General features: G+C 41.2%; 2 protein-coding genes across 2 annotated transcripts in view; one reads left to right on the forward strand and one right to left on the reverse strand.

Moving 5' to 3' along the window:
- Nucleotides 1–18,156, forward strand: part of RNF13 (ring finger protein 13) — a 54,227-nt gene that overhangs the window by 300 nt on the left and 35,771 nt on the right. Inside the window, 1 exon segment of the mRNA XM_033150430.1 lies at nt 14,768–14,894. Within this exon segment, the coding sequence (XP_033006321.1) occupies nt 14,781–14,894 (114 nt within the window). The 5' untranslated portion in view covers nt 14,768–14,780.
- On the reverse strand, nt 4,618–5,433 carry LOC117047369 (nicotinamide riboside kinase 2-like). The gene is given in 2 exon segments (XM_033150431.1): nt 4,618–5,156; nt 5,159–5,433. Coding segments are annotated over 2 exon segments (582 nt in total). The 5' UTR covers nt 5,412–5,433; the 3' UTR covers nt 4,618–4,827.

Consider the following 18,156-nt stretch of genomic DNA (forward strand, 5'->3'; position numbering starts at 1 on the left):
TATATTGGCTGCTCATACTGGTAGTGATTGCACCAACCTATCATTGATAAATTTAAGAGCCTTATTTGTGATGTTATTGTGATGTTATGATTATCTTAAACTCAGGGATCCCACTATGTGACCACTGAAGGCTATATCTATAGCTGCTTTTGTTTCTGTGCTGTAGCAGATAGCTGCTGGCACAGCAGATTTTTCTGTTCAATTTGAAATTTGCTGGTGCCACTGATATAGCTGAAACAGTCATTGTGGTGGCATATCCTAAAAACATTTGATGCAGCTTATTTTGGGAATAGGCTTTAAAAACATTCATTGATAAAGTGCCTATAGTTTACTTAAATGCTGCACACAGGACTGCATTATTGGAGATAACACATGTAAAGATATGGTGAGGGAAGGTGAAAGCAAGGAAACACTGTTGCTAGTCCTTGGAGGAGTTAAAAAGGCAGCCTGAGCCATTGGAGTGGGCCCTGCTGTTCGGTTTTTCTAATTCCCAAATGGTAATTGCCATGATAAGAACTCAAAGCCTTGAAGAAAACATCTGCTGAATATCAGACTTCAGCTGCCTGTCCCCCAGTAGAAGGGACTTGTTCAAGATAATTAAGAAATCACCATGGTAAGAATCAGAATAATTTTGAATTCTCTTCTTAGTTTAAAAAATGAATTACAGAATTTATAAGCAATAGAACAGGATTCAAAACCTGTTTGAATTCTTTTTAAAAAAAATTACTAGAATTATGCTAGGGATAGTAGACATAAACCAAATTATATTACCGTATTTTCCGGCGTATAAGACGACTGGCCATATAAGACAACCCTCAGGTTTTCCAGTTAAAATATAGAGTTTGAGATATACTCAACCGCAGATTCTCCATCTGACGTTTAAGACGACCCCCGATTTTTGAGAAGATTTTCCTGGATTAAAAAGTAGTCTTACACGCCAGAATATACAGTAACTTTCTGTATGCTCTTTGTGAAATAATAATTGCTTCTGACCACATTTTAGCAATCTGAACCAACAGGAAGAAATAGCTCAGTTGATAGAGCATGCAACTCTTAATCTCAGGGTCATGGGTACAAGACCCACATTGGGCAAAATTAGACTATATTACCCTTGTGGTCCTTTCCAACTCTACAATTCTGATTTTATGCAGTGCTAGAAATCAGCCAGGCGTGTTTTGCTCCTGGCATGGGTCAAATTGTGACTATGTGGAGGTCGTTGGATGCCAGGTTGGTGACTGGGAAAGGTATAATGTCACATAGAGAAGGATCTGAAATATTTTCCTTAAAGCTTGAAATTGTTTTATTCTGGATTGTTTTATTTGTTGTTTTAATGTGTTGTAAACTGCTTTGAAATTTGTTCTTTAAAATATAAAGCAGTATAGAAATGACATGAAGAATGATAATGATGATGATAAATCCCATTGGGGGGAAACCCCTGGTACCTAAACATTCCATTGTCTCGACTGGAACCCAGGTTTAAGGTGCAATTTGGTGATTAGATTATATACCTGAGTTTCTAACATCTGAGATTGTATGATAACGTACTGGTCCCTTTGGTGTTACCTGTTCTTTTCATTTCATTTCATCTCAATTCATTTTCAGAAAGGCAGGATGTTAACTTATAATACACATCAGTAGACTACATCTGTTTCTAACAAAATGGGCTCATATTAGTCTCACTGCATCCTTTCTTTGCTAAAGAATGAATTATATAGTCCTTCCCAATCTTCTGGCATTGCTGTTACTTAGATGGAAATGTGATACTGAGAAGATACTTTGATTTTTATTTGCATTTAATGCACTTTAGAATTCAGAGAGCACTGAGCTCTTAGTTCTTACAGATTGCCAGGGACGTGCTTGGTAGACTGCTGTTAGTTCAACACACTGCTGATCAACTTGTGTTGTCTGATAAAGCAGTCAGTATATTTGCATATGGATTATGTCTGTGTAAATGGTGAGGAGGCCACACACAGTAGGTCACCTGTTCAGTATCACTTTGTTTTCAACTAAATCTGTCAGAGCAAAAGTAAAGAAGTTCTGGACATGCTGTTTTCATACTTTCTGGATTAAACTACTTCTGTTAGATAAGTAGTGTAGCTGATGTGTTTCTCAAAAAATAAGCTTAAGTGTTATTTCTCCTGTTAAATGTGTATTGGGTGACTAGCTCCTCCTCCTTATATGTTAATGGAACATTGACTAAACCAAGGAAGATCCCTGCCCAGCTATGATCTGATTCCTGTTGTTGTAGGCACTTCGGTCTCGGAGTTGGTCAACAGCATGAGAGGATTATCACTTGCTAGAAGAGCAGGGAATTCCAATCTGGAAAAGCACCCTGTGGGAGACTGTAAAGGATAAAAAGACAGAATCTGTGAAACAGATTAAAGCTCACCCATCAGATGCACAGGAAGAGAGAAGGTTTCTGGGACAGCTATCAGGCACTTGGAGAATTAAGATTGGATATTTTATTCAACTACATAACTTCTAAAATGAGAAATGTCCCTATACTGGAGCTTGTGAGTCAAGTGATCTTCTGACTTGGCAGATTAAAACTACAAGTTTTCTAGCTAGAGCTCCAAGCTGCATTTAAGTATATTGGACCAGTTTTGGAAACAGTGAATTGGTGTATATATTGCCTGAAGCAAGGATTCAAGGCCCATAACACTTCTATCTCCCCAACAGTCCACCCTATTGCTTTGTTACCTGTTCAATAGGCAACTCTGAAGCAGCCTTACATGAACCAGGAGAGTGTGGAATATGGGCAGGGCTTTTATCGTATATAAAAATCATTTGAGGAGGAGGACAGTAAAGATAAATCCCTTAAAGGTACAGTGGTACCTCGGGTTACAGACACTTCAGGTTACAGACTCCGCTAACCCAGAAATAGTACCTCGGGTTAAGAACTTTGCTTCAGGATGAGAACAGAAATTGTGTGGCGGTGATGCAGCGGCAGCAGGAGGCCCCATTAGCTAAAATGGTACCTCAGGTTAAGAACGGAGCTCCAGAACGAATTAAGTTCTTAACCCGAGGTACCACTGTATATGTAAATTGCACTAGAGGCGTGGGCAGTTCTTAGCCTCAAATATGAACCTCTATTTCTGAGTCCCCAACAATCTGAAGACCTGTATTCCCTTGTGTCACACATAATTTCTCCTTGGTAAGAACAATTCTTGGAACTTGGAGCTTTTGATAAGATTGGGAACATCCGCTATCTGAAACCCTTGACATCTGATTCTCAGTTGCTGTAGAGAGTACTGAGTTGATAGGCAGTTTCCTGTTTTCACAGATGCTCAGGTAAATTCTGAGAGCAAAATGATTAAGCTGTTCCCCTAGTTATGGTATCGAGCAGCCTGATCTTCCAGTTGCTTTCATCATGTCTTAACATAATTTGCAGTCTTCTTGGTTTGCTCTAATTTCAGGAAAGTAATGACTTGGCTTCTGAGTGGGTATCATGAAGCTACCTGGGCTTCTAAATGGGGTGTAGGGACAGTATCTATTTCTATTGCTGTGCCTTAGGGGAAGGTGTACTGAGAAGCAAAATATGGCACCCCTGTATTTAGGCGGCTTGTAGATGCAGTTCTAGTAGTGTCACAAATATTGCACAATGTCCCTTCCATTGGTGCACTTAAGTCTTGGGGTGGAAAAGACAGGACGAAAATACTTGGCCCACCTTTCCTTTCAGGTGGAAGGTGCCTGGCCCAGTGAACCGAAACATGCTCCAATACCTGGATTCAAATATCCCTGGCAGGTGCTCACTAATTCACATTGAGTCATATTGAAGTGTGAGTCAGGGAATGTCTATGCAGTCAGAATGAGACGATGTAGACAAGGGATGGGTCTGTTTTTAGTTCTGTAGGGCAGGACAAATAGGCTTTCCTCTGGGTTACAGTCAAGAGGAAGGAGAGCCTACTGTTGGTCTAGGCATTGGGTTAGGGCAGGGGTTTGCAACCTTTTTCAGCCGTGGGCTGGTCCACCAGACTATATTTTGAAGGGGGGGAAATGAACGAATTCCTATGCCCCACATTCTACTCATGTAAAAACACACTGATTACCAGACTACCCGCGGGCCGGATTGAGAAGGCGATTGGGCCGCATAAGACCCACAGGCCTTAAGTTGCCTACCCCTGGGTTAGGGGATAGGTTAAGTGTTCCTGAGTACTGTATATTCTGGCGTATAAGACTACTTTTTAATCCAGGAAAATCTTCTCGAAAGTCAGGGGTCGTCTTATCCGCCAGGTGGAGAATCTGCGGTCGAGTATATCTCAAACTCTATATTTTAACTGGAAAAGTTGGGGGTCGTCTTATATGCCCAGTCGTCTTATACGCCGCAAAATACGGTATGTGCCTTTTATTTTCTCACATATAAGAAGTGAGTTATTCCTATGGAGGAAAATAAAGCCCTGCTTTCAAAAATTAGGTACTGTATTGACTGCTCTATCTGGGCGTAAAGTGGAGTGTTAAGTTTCTAAACTTCCCCCTGCCCCAACAAAAAAGTGCCCAGTAAGGGTAGCAAGAACAAGCCAATATAGAGCTGGATCGGGAGGGTAATTAATTGGAAGAAGGAGGTGTGGTTGTGGGGGAGAGAATATTTTCCAATCTTCAGCTGGCCTTTTTTTTTAAAAGGTGGTAAATGCTTTTTAATCAAGGCCACATTTTAGAGACTTAAGTCAGCAAGAAAAATGTATTTATTAAAAGCAAAGGGGGGGAATCTTCATAGAAGTTGGAACTTTACTGCCAAGCCAGGCATATGTAGGAGAGAGAAAAAATAAGTTACTGAATAAGTGTCTTCTGCTTCACAAGAATCCTTCAACCACTTGTCTATCTCAGCAGTTATAAACTGTTCTGAATGTGTTCATAGACTTCATTAAAGAGCTCCTCTCTTGATTTTCTTCCATCCAACTGAACCACATCAACATTAAGGTATTCCATTAGCATCTTATGTTTGACGTACATGGGCCAGACGTGAACGTCCAACAAACCCGGTGGATGTGGTACAGTGTAATTCCTTGAACTTCTCCTCCTCTTGCATTCTTCATAGGGAATAGAAAGAAAATACCGGTAGTCAAATACATTAATCAAGGGCCTGTAAGTATAAAGCAAGAATCCTACGATAAGAATATGGATGGTATTCTTCTCTGAATCCTCTGTTGCTCTAGTGTGTTAATGCCATGAGATTGTTCAAACTTGTTTGGGTTTTTCTTCCAAGCATTGATGGTACTCATCGTGGCATCCATGTCCAAAGCACTAATAACATCATACTGTTTAAATCCATCTCCAACCTTTATCTCATCCTGGGGCTTAAAGAAGTCGTCTTGATGCACAACTCTGCAATTAGGCAGTGCCTGCATATGTTTGTTGGTCAGAGTGGTCTTCCCACCATTGGTGATCCCGCCAATGCCAACGATGACTTTCATGATGGTGATGCTGCTGCTGCGTGCAAGGCGCGGAGGCGTCAGCTTCCCTCACAGTCGGTCCCTTCCGAGGGTAGAGGAGGAGGCCACAGAAGGGGGAAGAGAGGAACCACGAACGAACGTCAGCTCCCAAGGGGCGCCATTATCTTCGGGAAACTGCGGAAAGAGGGAGAGCCGTCCACGGCGAAGTGTTCGCCGAAAAGAAGCTTCAGCTGGCCTTCTTCATTATGATACCACTTGCTAACTCTCTAATCTTTTATCAAAAACTTACTTTTCCATGAATGTTTGATACACCCTGTAGTGTACATATCCCACTGTAACTAAGCTGAAGTCAACTCAAATAATACATACTCAAATAATACATACTTTCCCACTGTTTACACTGCCTCTGATTCCATTGTGTTGTATTTTAGATTGTAACTCCTTTGGGCAGGAATTTGACTTTTATGCTTTGTAAAGTGCTGTTCATACTCAAGGATAGCACTACACTCCCACATATCATAAAGATGCTTGCTTTCCTACTAAATATAGTAAAAGCTATACCATTGAATTATTGAGGACTGACCTTGTCTGACAGGGTTGGTGGCTTTATGGATTATAGATATAGCTTATTCTAAATTGCTGAGTTGTTCTTATTTATTCTAATGTTCTTGCTTTTGGTTATTAGCCACCTTTGAGGTTTTAAAAGGCATGCATGCATTTTTAATAAATATGAAAAAAGATCCAAAATGAGTTTGTGGAGCTATTCCTACTAGGCCTCCAGTTTTAATCAGTATATTTGTAGGTTGGATTATTAAAATGCTAATCACAAATTAAAATTTGCATGCACAGCTCATTCTTCCCTACCACCAGTGATTATTTTTTTTACCCAAAGCTAACATATATGCCAACTACTTTTCTCTCCCAAATTTGATATTTTTAAAAAGTAAAATGTGGGCTGCTTCTCCTTTAGTTTGAGACCAAAGACAGCAGATATCTTTCACAGGTGAAACTGCTGTGGCTTTTTCTCTCGCATTTATTTAGCAAGAAAGTCAATTAAGGCTAATAGTGTCCCATTGAAATCTTGGCAGTACTTCTTTTACCTGTACATCTTTAATCTATCTTTCATATTTCCAACAGCATAGGAACTCTTCTATGTTGCTGTGTTATTGAAAGATGGGTTGAGAATTGTTTATCAACTTGAGGGCCACATGCCAGTGGTGGTGGTACAACGAATACGATTCTTATCTTTGTAGTCCAGTCACACAAGTCAGAGTTTTGTATGTATGCATTTCCCCATCCAGGCAAGCAGTTGAAGGTCACATTCCAGCCAGGCAAAAAAACTGGAGGAGGGAGCAGAAAGGGGGCAGTGAGTCCTATGGGCTATGGAGAGATAGAAGGTCTCCAGTCCTGAAGTTCCTCATTCCTGCTGCAAGATTTGTGTTGGAGAATATTCTGTACTTTGGTTTCCAAAACTAATAAACATTAAAAGCTACCCTTGTTTTCAAAATGAGTGGTAGCGTTTGTAAAATGGGAAGTTGGAGCTGTCACGTTCATGAAGTCCTTATAGTCCTTTATTTTCTTGTTCCTTGCATCTATTTCTTTCTTTTACTGGAATAGGAACACATCAGGTTGCCCCGACACTTGCAGTAGCATATATTTCTTAATACAGAAAACAGTTGTTCTGCAGTCAAAGTTCTTGTGATATCAGTTTACCCTTTTTCTTGCATGCTCTACAAGTTAGTTCAGAACCTTCAGAGATCTGTCAGTTTTATGTATTTAAAAGCATTTATAAACCATGTAAGTGGTTTTTAAAAATGGGACTTCATGTAAAGTGGAGTCATTAAACTATTGACTTTGCTTGTGTTCAACATTTCATGAGGAGGCACATCTGGCTACAGCCTCAGTTATATTCTGTAACTGGACTAGGGTTCAGAAAAGTAACCTACAGAAGTATGTGAAAAGGAGTATTGGAGATGGGGAATGCTTTGGGGCTCTTTCAGAATATTAATTAGGCTTGGTTTTTGTTTCAGAGGCAACTGGGATTTGAAAATAGGTTGCATCTGATAGTTGATAACTGTCAAAAGTGAAGAAGCTTGCCCTACTTTAAAAGATGAATTGCAACAGCATAGGAAGAAATTAGGCGGCAAGACCTGGCCGTATGTTCTGTGGATGAATGACAGTTGTCTCAGTAAGCTACTGCTGGATAGTAAGCTTAAGAGAAGATGATGAAAAGGAAGTGAGGTTCAGATGGGCCAATCAGACTTAATTCACAAACTGTCCATTCCAGGTCTGCTGTGATGCTAATGATGACAGCTGAGGTTGGGACTTCAGCAGCCATGGGTGCTAAAAGGTGTGTCGTGGAGCAAATAGGTGCTGCGGCGGGAAGGTAAACAGCATTTCCATGTACTCTGGCTTCCATCACCGTGTCCCATTGCACCAGAAGTGGTTTAGTCATGCAGGCTACATGACCCTGGAAAGCTGTCTGTAGACAAACGCCGGCTCCCTTGGCCTGCAAGTAGAGATGAACGTCGCACCCCAAAGTCACCTTTGACTAGACTTAACCATCCAGGAGTCCTTTACCTTTTTACCTTACCTATTTCTGGTGCAATACTTCATGTATGTGATGACTCTGTCCCATTTCCAAAGAGAGATTTTTGCACAGGCAGGATAGTTGGAACATCTGTGAGATCAGTGCATGAAGCCTTGACAAATGGGAAAATGCAGATTTTTGGCTTTCAAAAGCCAAGGCTCTCTAGACTTGGTGAAGTGTAAGGATAATGGGTAGGGACGTGGGTGGCGCTGTGGGATCAGAAGGTCGGCAGTTCAAATCCCCACGACGGGGTGAGGTGTTGCTCGGTCCCAGCTCCTGCCCACCTAGCAGTTCAAAAGTACGTCAAAGTGCAAGTAGATAAATAGGTACCACTCCAGCGGGAAGGTAAACGGCATTTCCGTGCACTGCTCTGGTTCACCAGAAGTGGCTTAGTCATGCTGGCCACATGACCCGGAAGCTGTATGCCGGCTCCCTCGGCCAGTAACGCAAGATGAGCACCGCAACCCCAGAGTCTGACACAACTCGACCTAATGGTCAGGGGTCCCTTTACCTTTACCTAGGGATAATTGACACTAGTATTTGAGGTGGTTAACGCATCTAAAGGATCTTTGCAATATTGAGCAGTAGATTCTGGCCTGAAATTAGTTTTTGGAAAATAGTTAAACGAGAGCCAAAAAAGTGAGCATGTATTGTGTGAATGATTCAGCCGCTCAGAGTGTAACTTCCTGAAAGTCAGACTTTGCCTTTGAACATTAATAAGAAATGATAAGAAATTTAAGCTATTAACTATGCATTCCAACCTAGCATAGTTCTGTACTACTAAAACTCAGCTGCCATCTCTTGCCAAGTAGATAGTTAGGCAGTGTTGATGATTCCAGACACCTCTTGAAAATCAGGGGTGGTGGGGCTCTGCTAATGTTTCCACAATTCATACAGAGGTGTGTTTTAACACCCTCCCCAAATGTCCTGTGTACCTTAAAATAAAACGTTCAAGTCTGTAAAGTTTTGAGGTTGGGGGGGGGTAATTGAGATCTCTTTCCCTCTCCCCAACTTCCATTTAACTTAATTGAATTGCTGTTAGTGAAGCCCCTTCCCAATGGGCTGGAGTGCAGCGCGCAGGGGCGTCGCGGGGGGGCGGGCCGCCCCTAGGTCAAGGGGAGGGGGGTGACACTTTGGCCGGCCCCTGCCACCCCGCCCTGCCGGGCGGACCCGAAGGGGGGGCATGTCGCCTTTTCCCCCTTCCAGCGGCTATTTTTCGGCAGGGGGGCCGACCAGCGAGGGGGTGTGTCAAACTTGTCACCCCCTCCTCACTGGCCACCACCCCCCGCCAAAAAAACCGCTGGGTGGGGGGCGGGGAAAGGAAGCAGAACAGGCGCATTCAAGCGCTTGCTCTGCTTCTTTTTGCCCTTTCCGCCGCTTTTTTTCGGCGGGGGGGGGCCCGACCAGCGAGGAGGGGGTGTCACGCTTGTCACCCCCTCCTAGCTGGCCACCACCACCCCCGCCGGAAAAAAGCCTCGGAAAGGGGGAAATCCCCCCTTTCTGCATACACGTGCATCGTGACGTCGTGATGACGTCACGACGCACGCGCTGTGCCCCTCCCCCAGGGGGGTGCCTCTGCGCTGCCGCCGCCCCCAGCAGCGCAGAAGCTAGCTACGCCACTGGCAGCGCATCAAATCTTCTCCCACCGAGCTGCAGAATCTTCCCCAGGACAAATAACAAAACTCCTTTTTTAACTTCCACCACAGTTATAATTGTCTATCAGAAAGTTATGCCGCCCCAGTACAAAGTAACTGAGGGCTTTGAAAATAACACTCACTCAGCAGGATTTTCCACTTCCGTCTATACTCCTGCAACTCTGTTTCCTGTGCCATGGTTCTCACCGCTGCCTTTTTTAAAAAATGTATTTTTATTCATTTTCAACAAATCAAAACAGTTAAAACATACTTACAATAACAACGTTAAAGATACATAACTGACTACACTAACACACATATAAACTTTTTATAATCATATCTTTCCTCACGTGATAACATGACTCCTCAAATCACTCTTTGCTGAATTTCATTGTATTACATCTTTAGCAGTCTTCCAAATTCATTATTAAACTTGAATATTCATCAGAATTAACCTCCTTTTTACCATCTTCTATCTTTCCAACCATAATTTTCTCAATAATACATATTTAACTACAAACCTAGGCCTTTATTTACTTCTAAAATATTTTCTATTTTTCAGATATTACAATATTTTTTAAAATACACTCTAAATTTACTCCAATCTTCCTCCACCGTCTCCTCCTTCTGGTCTCGGACTCAGCCAGTCATCTCGGCCAGTTCCATATAGTCCAACATCTTCATTTGCCATTCTTCTATTGTCGGAATGTCCTGTGTTTTCCAATTTTTGGCAAGTAGTAGTCTCGCAGCTGTTGTAGCATACAAAAAGAATATCTTTGGGGGGCATTTCTTCCCCTATTATTCCAAGTAAAAAGGCTTCTGGTTTTTTAATAAACTTATTTTAAATACTTTTTTATCTCATTATATCTTTTCCCAGAAGTCTTTACCTTTGGACACGTCCACCACATATGGTAAAACTTTCCTTCTTTCTCTTTACATTTCCAACATTTATTATCATGTGTATGATAGATTTTGGCTAATTTTACAGGTGTTAAGTACCATCTATAAATAACAACAACAACAACAACAATTTATTATTTGTACCCCGCCCATCTGGCTGGGTCTCCCCAGCCACTCTGGGCGGCTTCCACCAAACATTAAAATACATTTAAAATATCACAGTTTAAAAACTTCCCTAAAGCTTTTCATCATATTTTCTTTCAACACATAGCATGCGGTAAACTTAACACCCTCCTTCCAAAGCCTTTCCCAGTCCTCTAACATTATGTTGTGCCCTATATATTTTGCCCAATCAATCATCACTGTTTTCAGCATTTCATCTTTCATGTGTAACTCCAGCAACAAATTATACATCTTAGATAGGTTTTTGCTGTTTGTATTCAACAACTCCGTTTCCAGCTTGGATTTTTCTATAGCAAAACCATTTTTCCTATCTTGCTTAAACATTTCATTTATCTGATAATATTGCAACCAATCATTCAATTTGTCTTTCAATTGATCATAGGATTTTCACTTAAATCCACCTTCTTTCTCCTGCAATAAATCCACGTATTTTAACCATTTACTCTCCATATTCAACTTTTTCTTTGCTTTAGCCTCCAAAGGTGATAGCTACCTAGGTGTTTTTCTTTCTAAAAGGTCTTTATATCTTATCCGCACATTATACAAAGATTTTCTAATTATATGATTCTTAAAGCCTTTATGAACTGTTATCTTGTCATACCATAAATATGCATGTCATCCATATACATTGTCAAAACCTTCCAAATCTAATATATCTGTGTTCTCTAACATAATCCAATCCTTTATTCAACAAAATGCAGCAGCTTCAAAATATAACTTTAAATCTGGCAAGGAAAATCCCCCTCTCTCTTTTACATCTGTTAATATTTTATACTTAATTCCGGGTTTTTTCCCCTGCCAGATAAATTTTGACAATATTTGTTTCCATTCCTTGAAGCATTTCTTGTTATCAACAATAGGTACAGCTTGGAATAAAAAAAACATCTTCGGCAGTACATTCATCTTAATCACAGAAATCCTACCCAACAGTGACAATTTCAAATTTGACCATATTTCTAAATCTCTCTTTATCTTGTTCCATAATTTATCATAATTTTCTTTATATAAATTGAGGTTTTTATTTGTTATATTCACACCCAGGTACTTCTTCACCTTTTTGGCAAAATTCAGACCAGTTGCTTCTTCTATATTTTTCTTTTCCTCAATTGATAATTTTTTTATCTAAAACCTTGGTTTTGCTTTTATTTAACTTGAAACCAGCAACTTGCCCAAACTCTTGTATTATCTCCAGTGCCCTTATCGCACTGGATTCTGGTTCTTGTAAAGTCAACACTGGGACGGACTCCCTTTTTACGCCCCTCAGCTATCCGGATCTTTTCCAAATTTTCAAACGATAAATTTCACGGGATGAAAGCATCCAATTGTAATCCAAAATCTGTTTCTCTTTTCTGGAAGCTCGCCACTTTCACCAGAAGCCTGAGACTGCACAACATGGGGTTAGTGATGCTTCCCCTTCGCGCCTGCAACTCAATCCTGTCATTCAGATTTATTGACAAAATCCGAAGATCGGGAGAGCACGCAAGGGCGCTGCTGGGTGCCACGTCCCTCAAGGTACCCCCCTTGAGGTTCCGAGGTCCACAGAGCCTTTGTGTGACCTCTAAAAACCCCCATGTTGCTCAGAATTCCCCAGAGGGCTATTCTGCACTTCTTTCCGATGGCCGCGGCAAACCGGAAGTCCTCTGTGACCTTGCATTATAGGGGAAGATCTGTACTGGTGGGCAAAGTGTTCTTCAGGGAAGCTTAACATAAGAAGATCCTGCAAGATTAGGCTAGTGTCCCATCTAGTGCAGCATCCTGTTCTCATCATTAGCCATCCAGATGTCTATGAGAAGCCTGAAAGTGGGACCTGAGTAAATTTCTGCAGTTTCCTGCAACTGAAAATTTGACAGCCATTGCTCTTCTTCTCACTGATGAAGAGTGTCTCATCATCTTCCAAGGAATCAAAGAACCCACTCCACCAATGACCAGTTTATTTTGTGGGAGAATTAAGGCAGAACAGAACACCAGAGGCGAATGACATCTGTGAAATTAATGGTAGTGTCCCAAATTGGAATGCCTTCCCCAAAGAAGTACACCTAGTGCTAATATTAGTCCTTGCAGTCACAAATTAAACATTTCTGTTTACCCTGGCATTTTAGGGGTTTCTTTTATTCATTTAACAGTTGTTTGTTGCTGCCTCCAAGCTTTAATTTATTGATGTTTTTAATTGTTTTAGTCTTATTTATTTCAATGGTTTTATATCAGTGGCATATAGGAACTGCAAAACATTAAGACTAAAATGAGTACAAAATTATAAAATTATTCAGTTTAAAAGCCTGCTGGAATTAAAAAGTATTCAGTAAGCACTGGAAGTTCAACTGGGAGGCAATCTATTTGACTTCAACTGAAAGGAAATTCCACAAAATACTGAACACATGGCCCCTTGTGGATACAGGCTGTACATCTGAGCCATGGGGTACCACTAGCAGTGATTCCTTCAGAAAAGATGGTGATCAAACAGGTATATGAGATTAGATGGTCCTGGAGGTATCCTGGACCTAAGTTGTGTAAATTCCATTTGGATAAAGGGTGGTTTATAAATATTTTAAATAATCAAAACATTTAAAACTCAAAAGCACCTATGTATCTAGTCAGAAATGTTGGAATTTGTGTGCATAATGTGAATCAAGAGTGAGACCATAGTAAAACCCAGTGAGGTTTACCTTTGGATCCATCATCTGGTTTTGGAATTTTTCACTTGTGTGGGGCACAATCCAATTACCGGTAAGCAAGAGCCTGTAGTCCCTGAAGGATGTGCTAAAATTCAAGATTTTTGTGTGCTCTGTTGGCCTGCATAACAACAACAACAATAATAATAACTAATAATAATAATTTATAATAATTTATACCCCGCCCATCTGGCTGGGTTTCCCCAGCCACTCTGGGCGGCTTCCAACAGAACATTAAAATGTAATAATCTATTAAACATTAAAAGCATGTGACTGCTTCTGTGTACTAGGCTAGCATCTGGAAGCTAGCACAAGTTCTAGCTGCCACAGTGTGGGTAGTTATGAGGATCACACTTTTCTTCTTCAGTACATTTTGTGTTCCACAATTTGGCAAGTTAAAGTCATACCTGTAGGGGCATTTATATTGGCTCTCAGATTGCAGCAGGTTAACCAACTTTAATTCTGCAACGACTTGTAGTAATCAAGTACAGTATGCAGGTTTTCAGGTGTGAAGCAAATTGTAAGTGAGCATTTCAATTTCAGTATGGTTTAGTGGTGCCTTCTAATTCTATTAGTACAAGTAGATTTCAATTAATCAGTGTTTGGAAGACTGAAACCATTAATGCAAATGAAAGCAGAAGGGTGGAGGAGTGTGTGTCACTTTATTGATAGAACTTGTAAATGACTCAGTAAATTTGCTTCAGAAGCCATTGTGCTTCGTGTGCAGAGAACAGTTGTCTCACTTACCTGCCAAAGTCTGGTAGAACTCCTTAGCAACTTTTAGCAATTCTAAGTAAATAATAAAGGAATTGAAATTCAGAATAAGTTATTCTTGCATATTAATAAAGCAAAATATTTCAGCATAGTCCTTGGGTGACTGACTCTGCTTATGATCTTTTTTCTACAAGCCACTGGACTGGTAGAACAATGTTTGGGGTGCAGCTTAGTATCTGCTGCGCTAGCAAGTCATCACAGCATTCATCTTTGCACTGGTCATGTGCTTTGTCTTGGGATTAGCACTTTGCATTAACTCAGAGGCCAGAACGGCACTCCTCTTCTGCCTGTCAACTGCACCCATCCCCGTGTATGATATAACTATGTGATATGAAGCCACAGAGCAGAAAGTGTATGTTTTGAAGATGAGGAAAATGCAGAAAGGGGTAAGATAAAGTACAACATGTTCTTTGTCTGAGCATTTCATCAGAACAAACCTGTGTGCCTGATGAACAGAACAATCTTCTGGGGTTGGGTGAGGGAGAATCTGGCAGAAGAGCTGCCAGATCCTTGATTGAGTTTCACTTGCTTGAGTCACTTTATGCGCAGTAGCAGCTATGTGTATTTATTGGATCAGAGTGTTAATGCCTTCTGCCAGTCTTGACTTTCTTTGTTTTTGTCTTGCAGGAATTTAATTAAAATGCTGCTGTCAATAGGAATGTTAATGTTGTCTGCCACTCAAATCTACACCATTTTCACAGTTCAGCTGTTTGCTTTCTTAAACCTATTGCCTGTGGAAGCAGATATTTTGGCCGTAAGTATTATTTAAACAATTTTTTTTCTGTGGTTGGGATTTACCCAATGGGCCCCCATCAGCGGAAGCACTGAACAAGGACTTCTGCTTGTACAGCGGGGCTCCCCCCCATGCACCCCAAAATTGGCTGAGAGCGGGGCTGGATGAGCATCACAGCAATGCATGGGGAGATGAAAGGGGGGCTTGTTCCATCTGGCAAGCTGAAATACTTGTGTAGATGGAGTATTCATCATAGTGCAGCATTAAATCACACCATGTGTGTGTAAAGCATTCCTAAAGAGACAATGAGTTTGTCAAAGGGTCCAAGGGGCTCTCAACCCTTAAACTGACATAGGAATATCTTTGAAAAATCTGAGCTAGCTTTTAGGTAATAGGTATGCATTTTCTGTTCTCTTTCACATGCTTGCTTATGAGTATGGGGTAAGGCAGTTTACACTTATTTTAAGATAGTAAAACTAATCAAGGGACTTTGCTACATTAGTTCATCTACTTGCAACAGTCTCTACTTAGAACTTGTAAACATGCATTATTTAGCATAGAAGGTAGTAAAATGTCTCCAATGCAAAGAGGAATTGCCTTAGGAATGCCTGCATGGGTGATACATTGCTTTAGATCTGCTGTTTCCATTTGATAAAGTTACTGTGTACCTAGTGGCCTAGCAATCTGTTGAGGCTGATCAGTTCTAGTCAGAGGGGCCCAGTTTGCATCTCAATTCAACCACAGTTTATGTTAAAAATGGTTTAATGTGAACTCAAGGTTCTGTTATATAAAGCCCTAAATGGTTAGTGACCTGGTTACCGGCAGAATGCCTCTCCCTACCATCTAGCCTGGGGCATGAGAACTTCTGTGGAAGCACTGCTGGTAGGTCCAGGCTTAACTTTCCTCTGGAGGTTACTTTGGCACCAACATACAGGGTTCTGTCTTGGGCCCAGTCTTATTCAACATCTTCATCAATGACTTGGATAATGGGTTTGAGGGCATCCTGATCAAGTTTGCAGATGACACCAAATTGGGAAGGGTGGCTAATACCCCGGAGGACAGGATCACACTTCAAAATGACCTTAACTGATTAGAGAACTGGGCCAAAGCAAACAAGATGAATTTTAACAGGGAGAAATGTAAAGTACTACACTTGGGCAAAAAAAATGAAAGGCACAAATACAGGATGGGTCACACCTGGCTTGAGAGCAGTACATGTGAAAAGGATCTAGGAGTCTTGGTAGACCATAAACTTGACATGAGTCAACAGTGTGATGCAGCAGCTAAAAAAGCCAATGCAATTCTGGGCTGCATCAATAGGAGTATAGCATCTAGATCAAGGGAAGTAATAGTACCACTGTATTCCGCTCTGGTCAGACCTCACCTGGAATACTGTGTCCAGTTCTGGGCACCACAGTTCAAGAAGGATACTGACAAGCTGGAACGTGTCCAGAAGAGGGCAACCAAAATTGTCAAAGGCCTGGAAACGATGCCTTATGAGGAACGGCTTAGGGAGCTGGGTATGTTTAGCCTGGAGAAGAGAAGGTTAAGGGGGGATATGATAGCCATGTTCAAATATATAAAAGGATGTCATATAGAGGAGGGAGAAAGGTTGTTTTCTGCTGCTCCAGAGAAGCGGACACGGGGCAATGGATTCAAACTACAAGAAAGAAGATTCCACCTAAACATTAGGAAGAACTTCCTGACAGTAAGAGCTGTTCGACAGTGGAATTTGCTGCCAAGGAGTGTGGTGGAGTCTCCTTCTTTGGAGGTCTTTAAGCGGAGGCGTGACAGCCATCTGTCAGGAATGCTTTGATGGTGTTTCCTGCTTGGCAGGGGGTTGGACTGGATGGCCCTTGTGGTCTCTTCCAATTCTATGATTCTATATCTTCAGGCACCTCCTGAGCCCCTCCATTTTTGAACAGGCCTTTTAAAGCTGCAAGATTGGCTTGTGTAGTAAGAACTGTTGCTACTATTTGTTTTTTTACCTTGTTCTGTGTGTTTGCAATTCACACTGGGGTCTTGAGATGAAGGAAGGATATAAGTTTTACAATATAAACAATTTTTTGCTTGTTCACATTAAACCACAATTTTAAACAAACTATGGTTTAACATGATGATGGTCCCTGCTTTTGGCCATTTCTAAGTGTTCTGTAATTTACAGTCTCCAAAACTTCCCTTTGTATGACCATTGCACTCCATTCACTTGTGGCAATAAATTCATAAATGTGAAACGTCCATTCTTTTGTCAGTCTTGAAACTCCTGCCAATCAACTTCATTGGCACGCCCTTAGTTCTTTTACTGAGAAAGAGGGGAGGGGAAAATTTCTCATCGCTTTCTCCCTAACATACACACTCCAATAAAAATTTCTCCCCTCCTAGGTCATCCATGCTTACAGGACTGGATATAGCATTACTGTCATGCAGGCTTGAGCTGTAGTGCCTCTCTTGATTTACAGTGGTACCTTGGGTTGCAGACATGATCTGTTCCGGGGTGCCGTTTGCACCCCGAAAACTCTGCATCCCGAGGGGCGATATCGCGCATGCGCGAAAGCGCAATATTGCGCTTCTGCGCATGCGTGAACTGCACAGACCGCTTCCGGGTTTGCAGTGTTCTCCACCCGCAAAAATGCAACCCGCAGCGGACGTAACCAGAGGTATGATTGTATAAAGAAATCTTCACCAGCAATAATGTGTGATTGCAGAACTTACTCCTTCCCCTCTGTTTTTCCCCTATCCCCCTTTTAGTTTCTTACAAAAGAGTTTTATTCTCTGATAGCTGTTCTCTCCTAGCAAATTCTCCATTCTTTGCTCTTCCCACATCTGCATTAATCCTGCGGTCAACCCAGGAATCTGTATTTAATAAAAGAGTCCCTTATTTCTTTTGACCAGAAAGTCCTCCGCTTATGACAAGGATTCACTATCACAAACACACTGCAGTGTAAAGATGTAGTTGGCTCTAGTTCAATTTTCACAAATAGTACAATTTCTTCCTATGTTGAAAAAATAACTTTTATTTTACTTAATTGTATTTAAAATGGCTCCCCCCCCCCCTTTGGTCAGAAGCAGTAAAAAGAGCTCAGGCAAAAGAATGCAGATTACATAATTTTAGGGGTTTTCTGCAATTTGATGGTTGTAGACTCTGAACTGCCGTAAAGAAAGCATTTTACAATGTGTAATTTTTTTTAACTGCCTAAAAAACCAAGTTCAAAACACACTTTGCCTCTTTTGTCATTTTAAAGACATAGTCTTGATTTTGCTTTGTAACAATTTCCAGGGGCTC

The sequence above is a fragment of the Lacerta agilis genome, chromosome 5, assembly GCF_009819535.1.
Source record: "Lacerta agilis isolate rLacAgi1 chromosome 5, rLacAgi1.pri, whole genome shotgun sequence".
In the NCBI taxonomy this organism is placed as follows: domain Eukaryota; kingdom Metazoa; phylum Chordata; class Lepidosauria; order Squamata; family Lacertidae; genus Lacerta; species Lacerta agilis.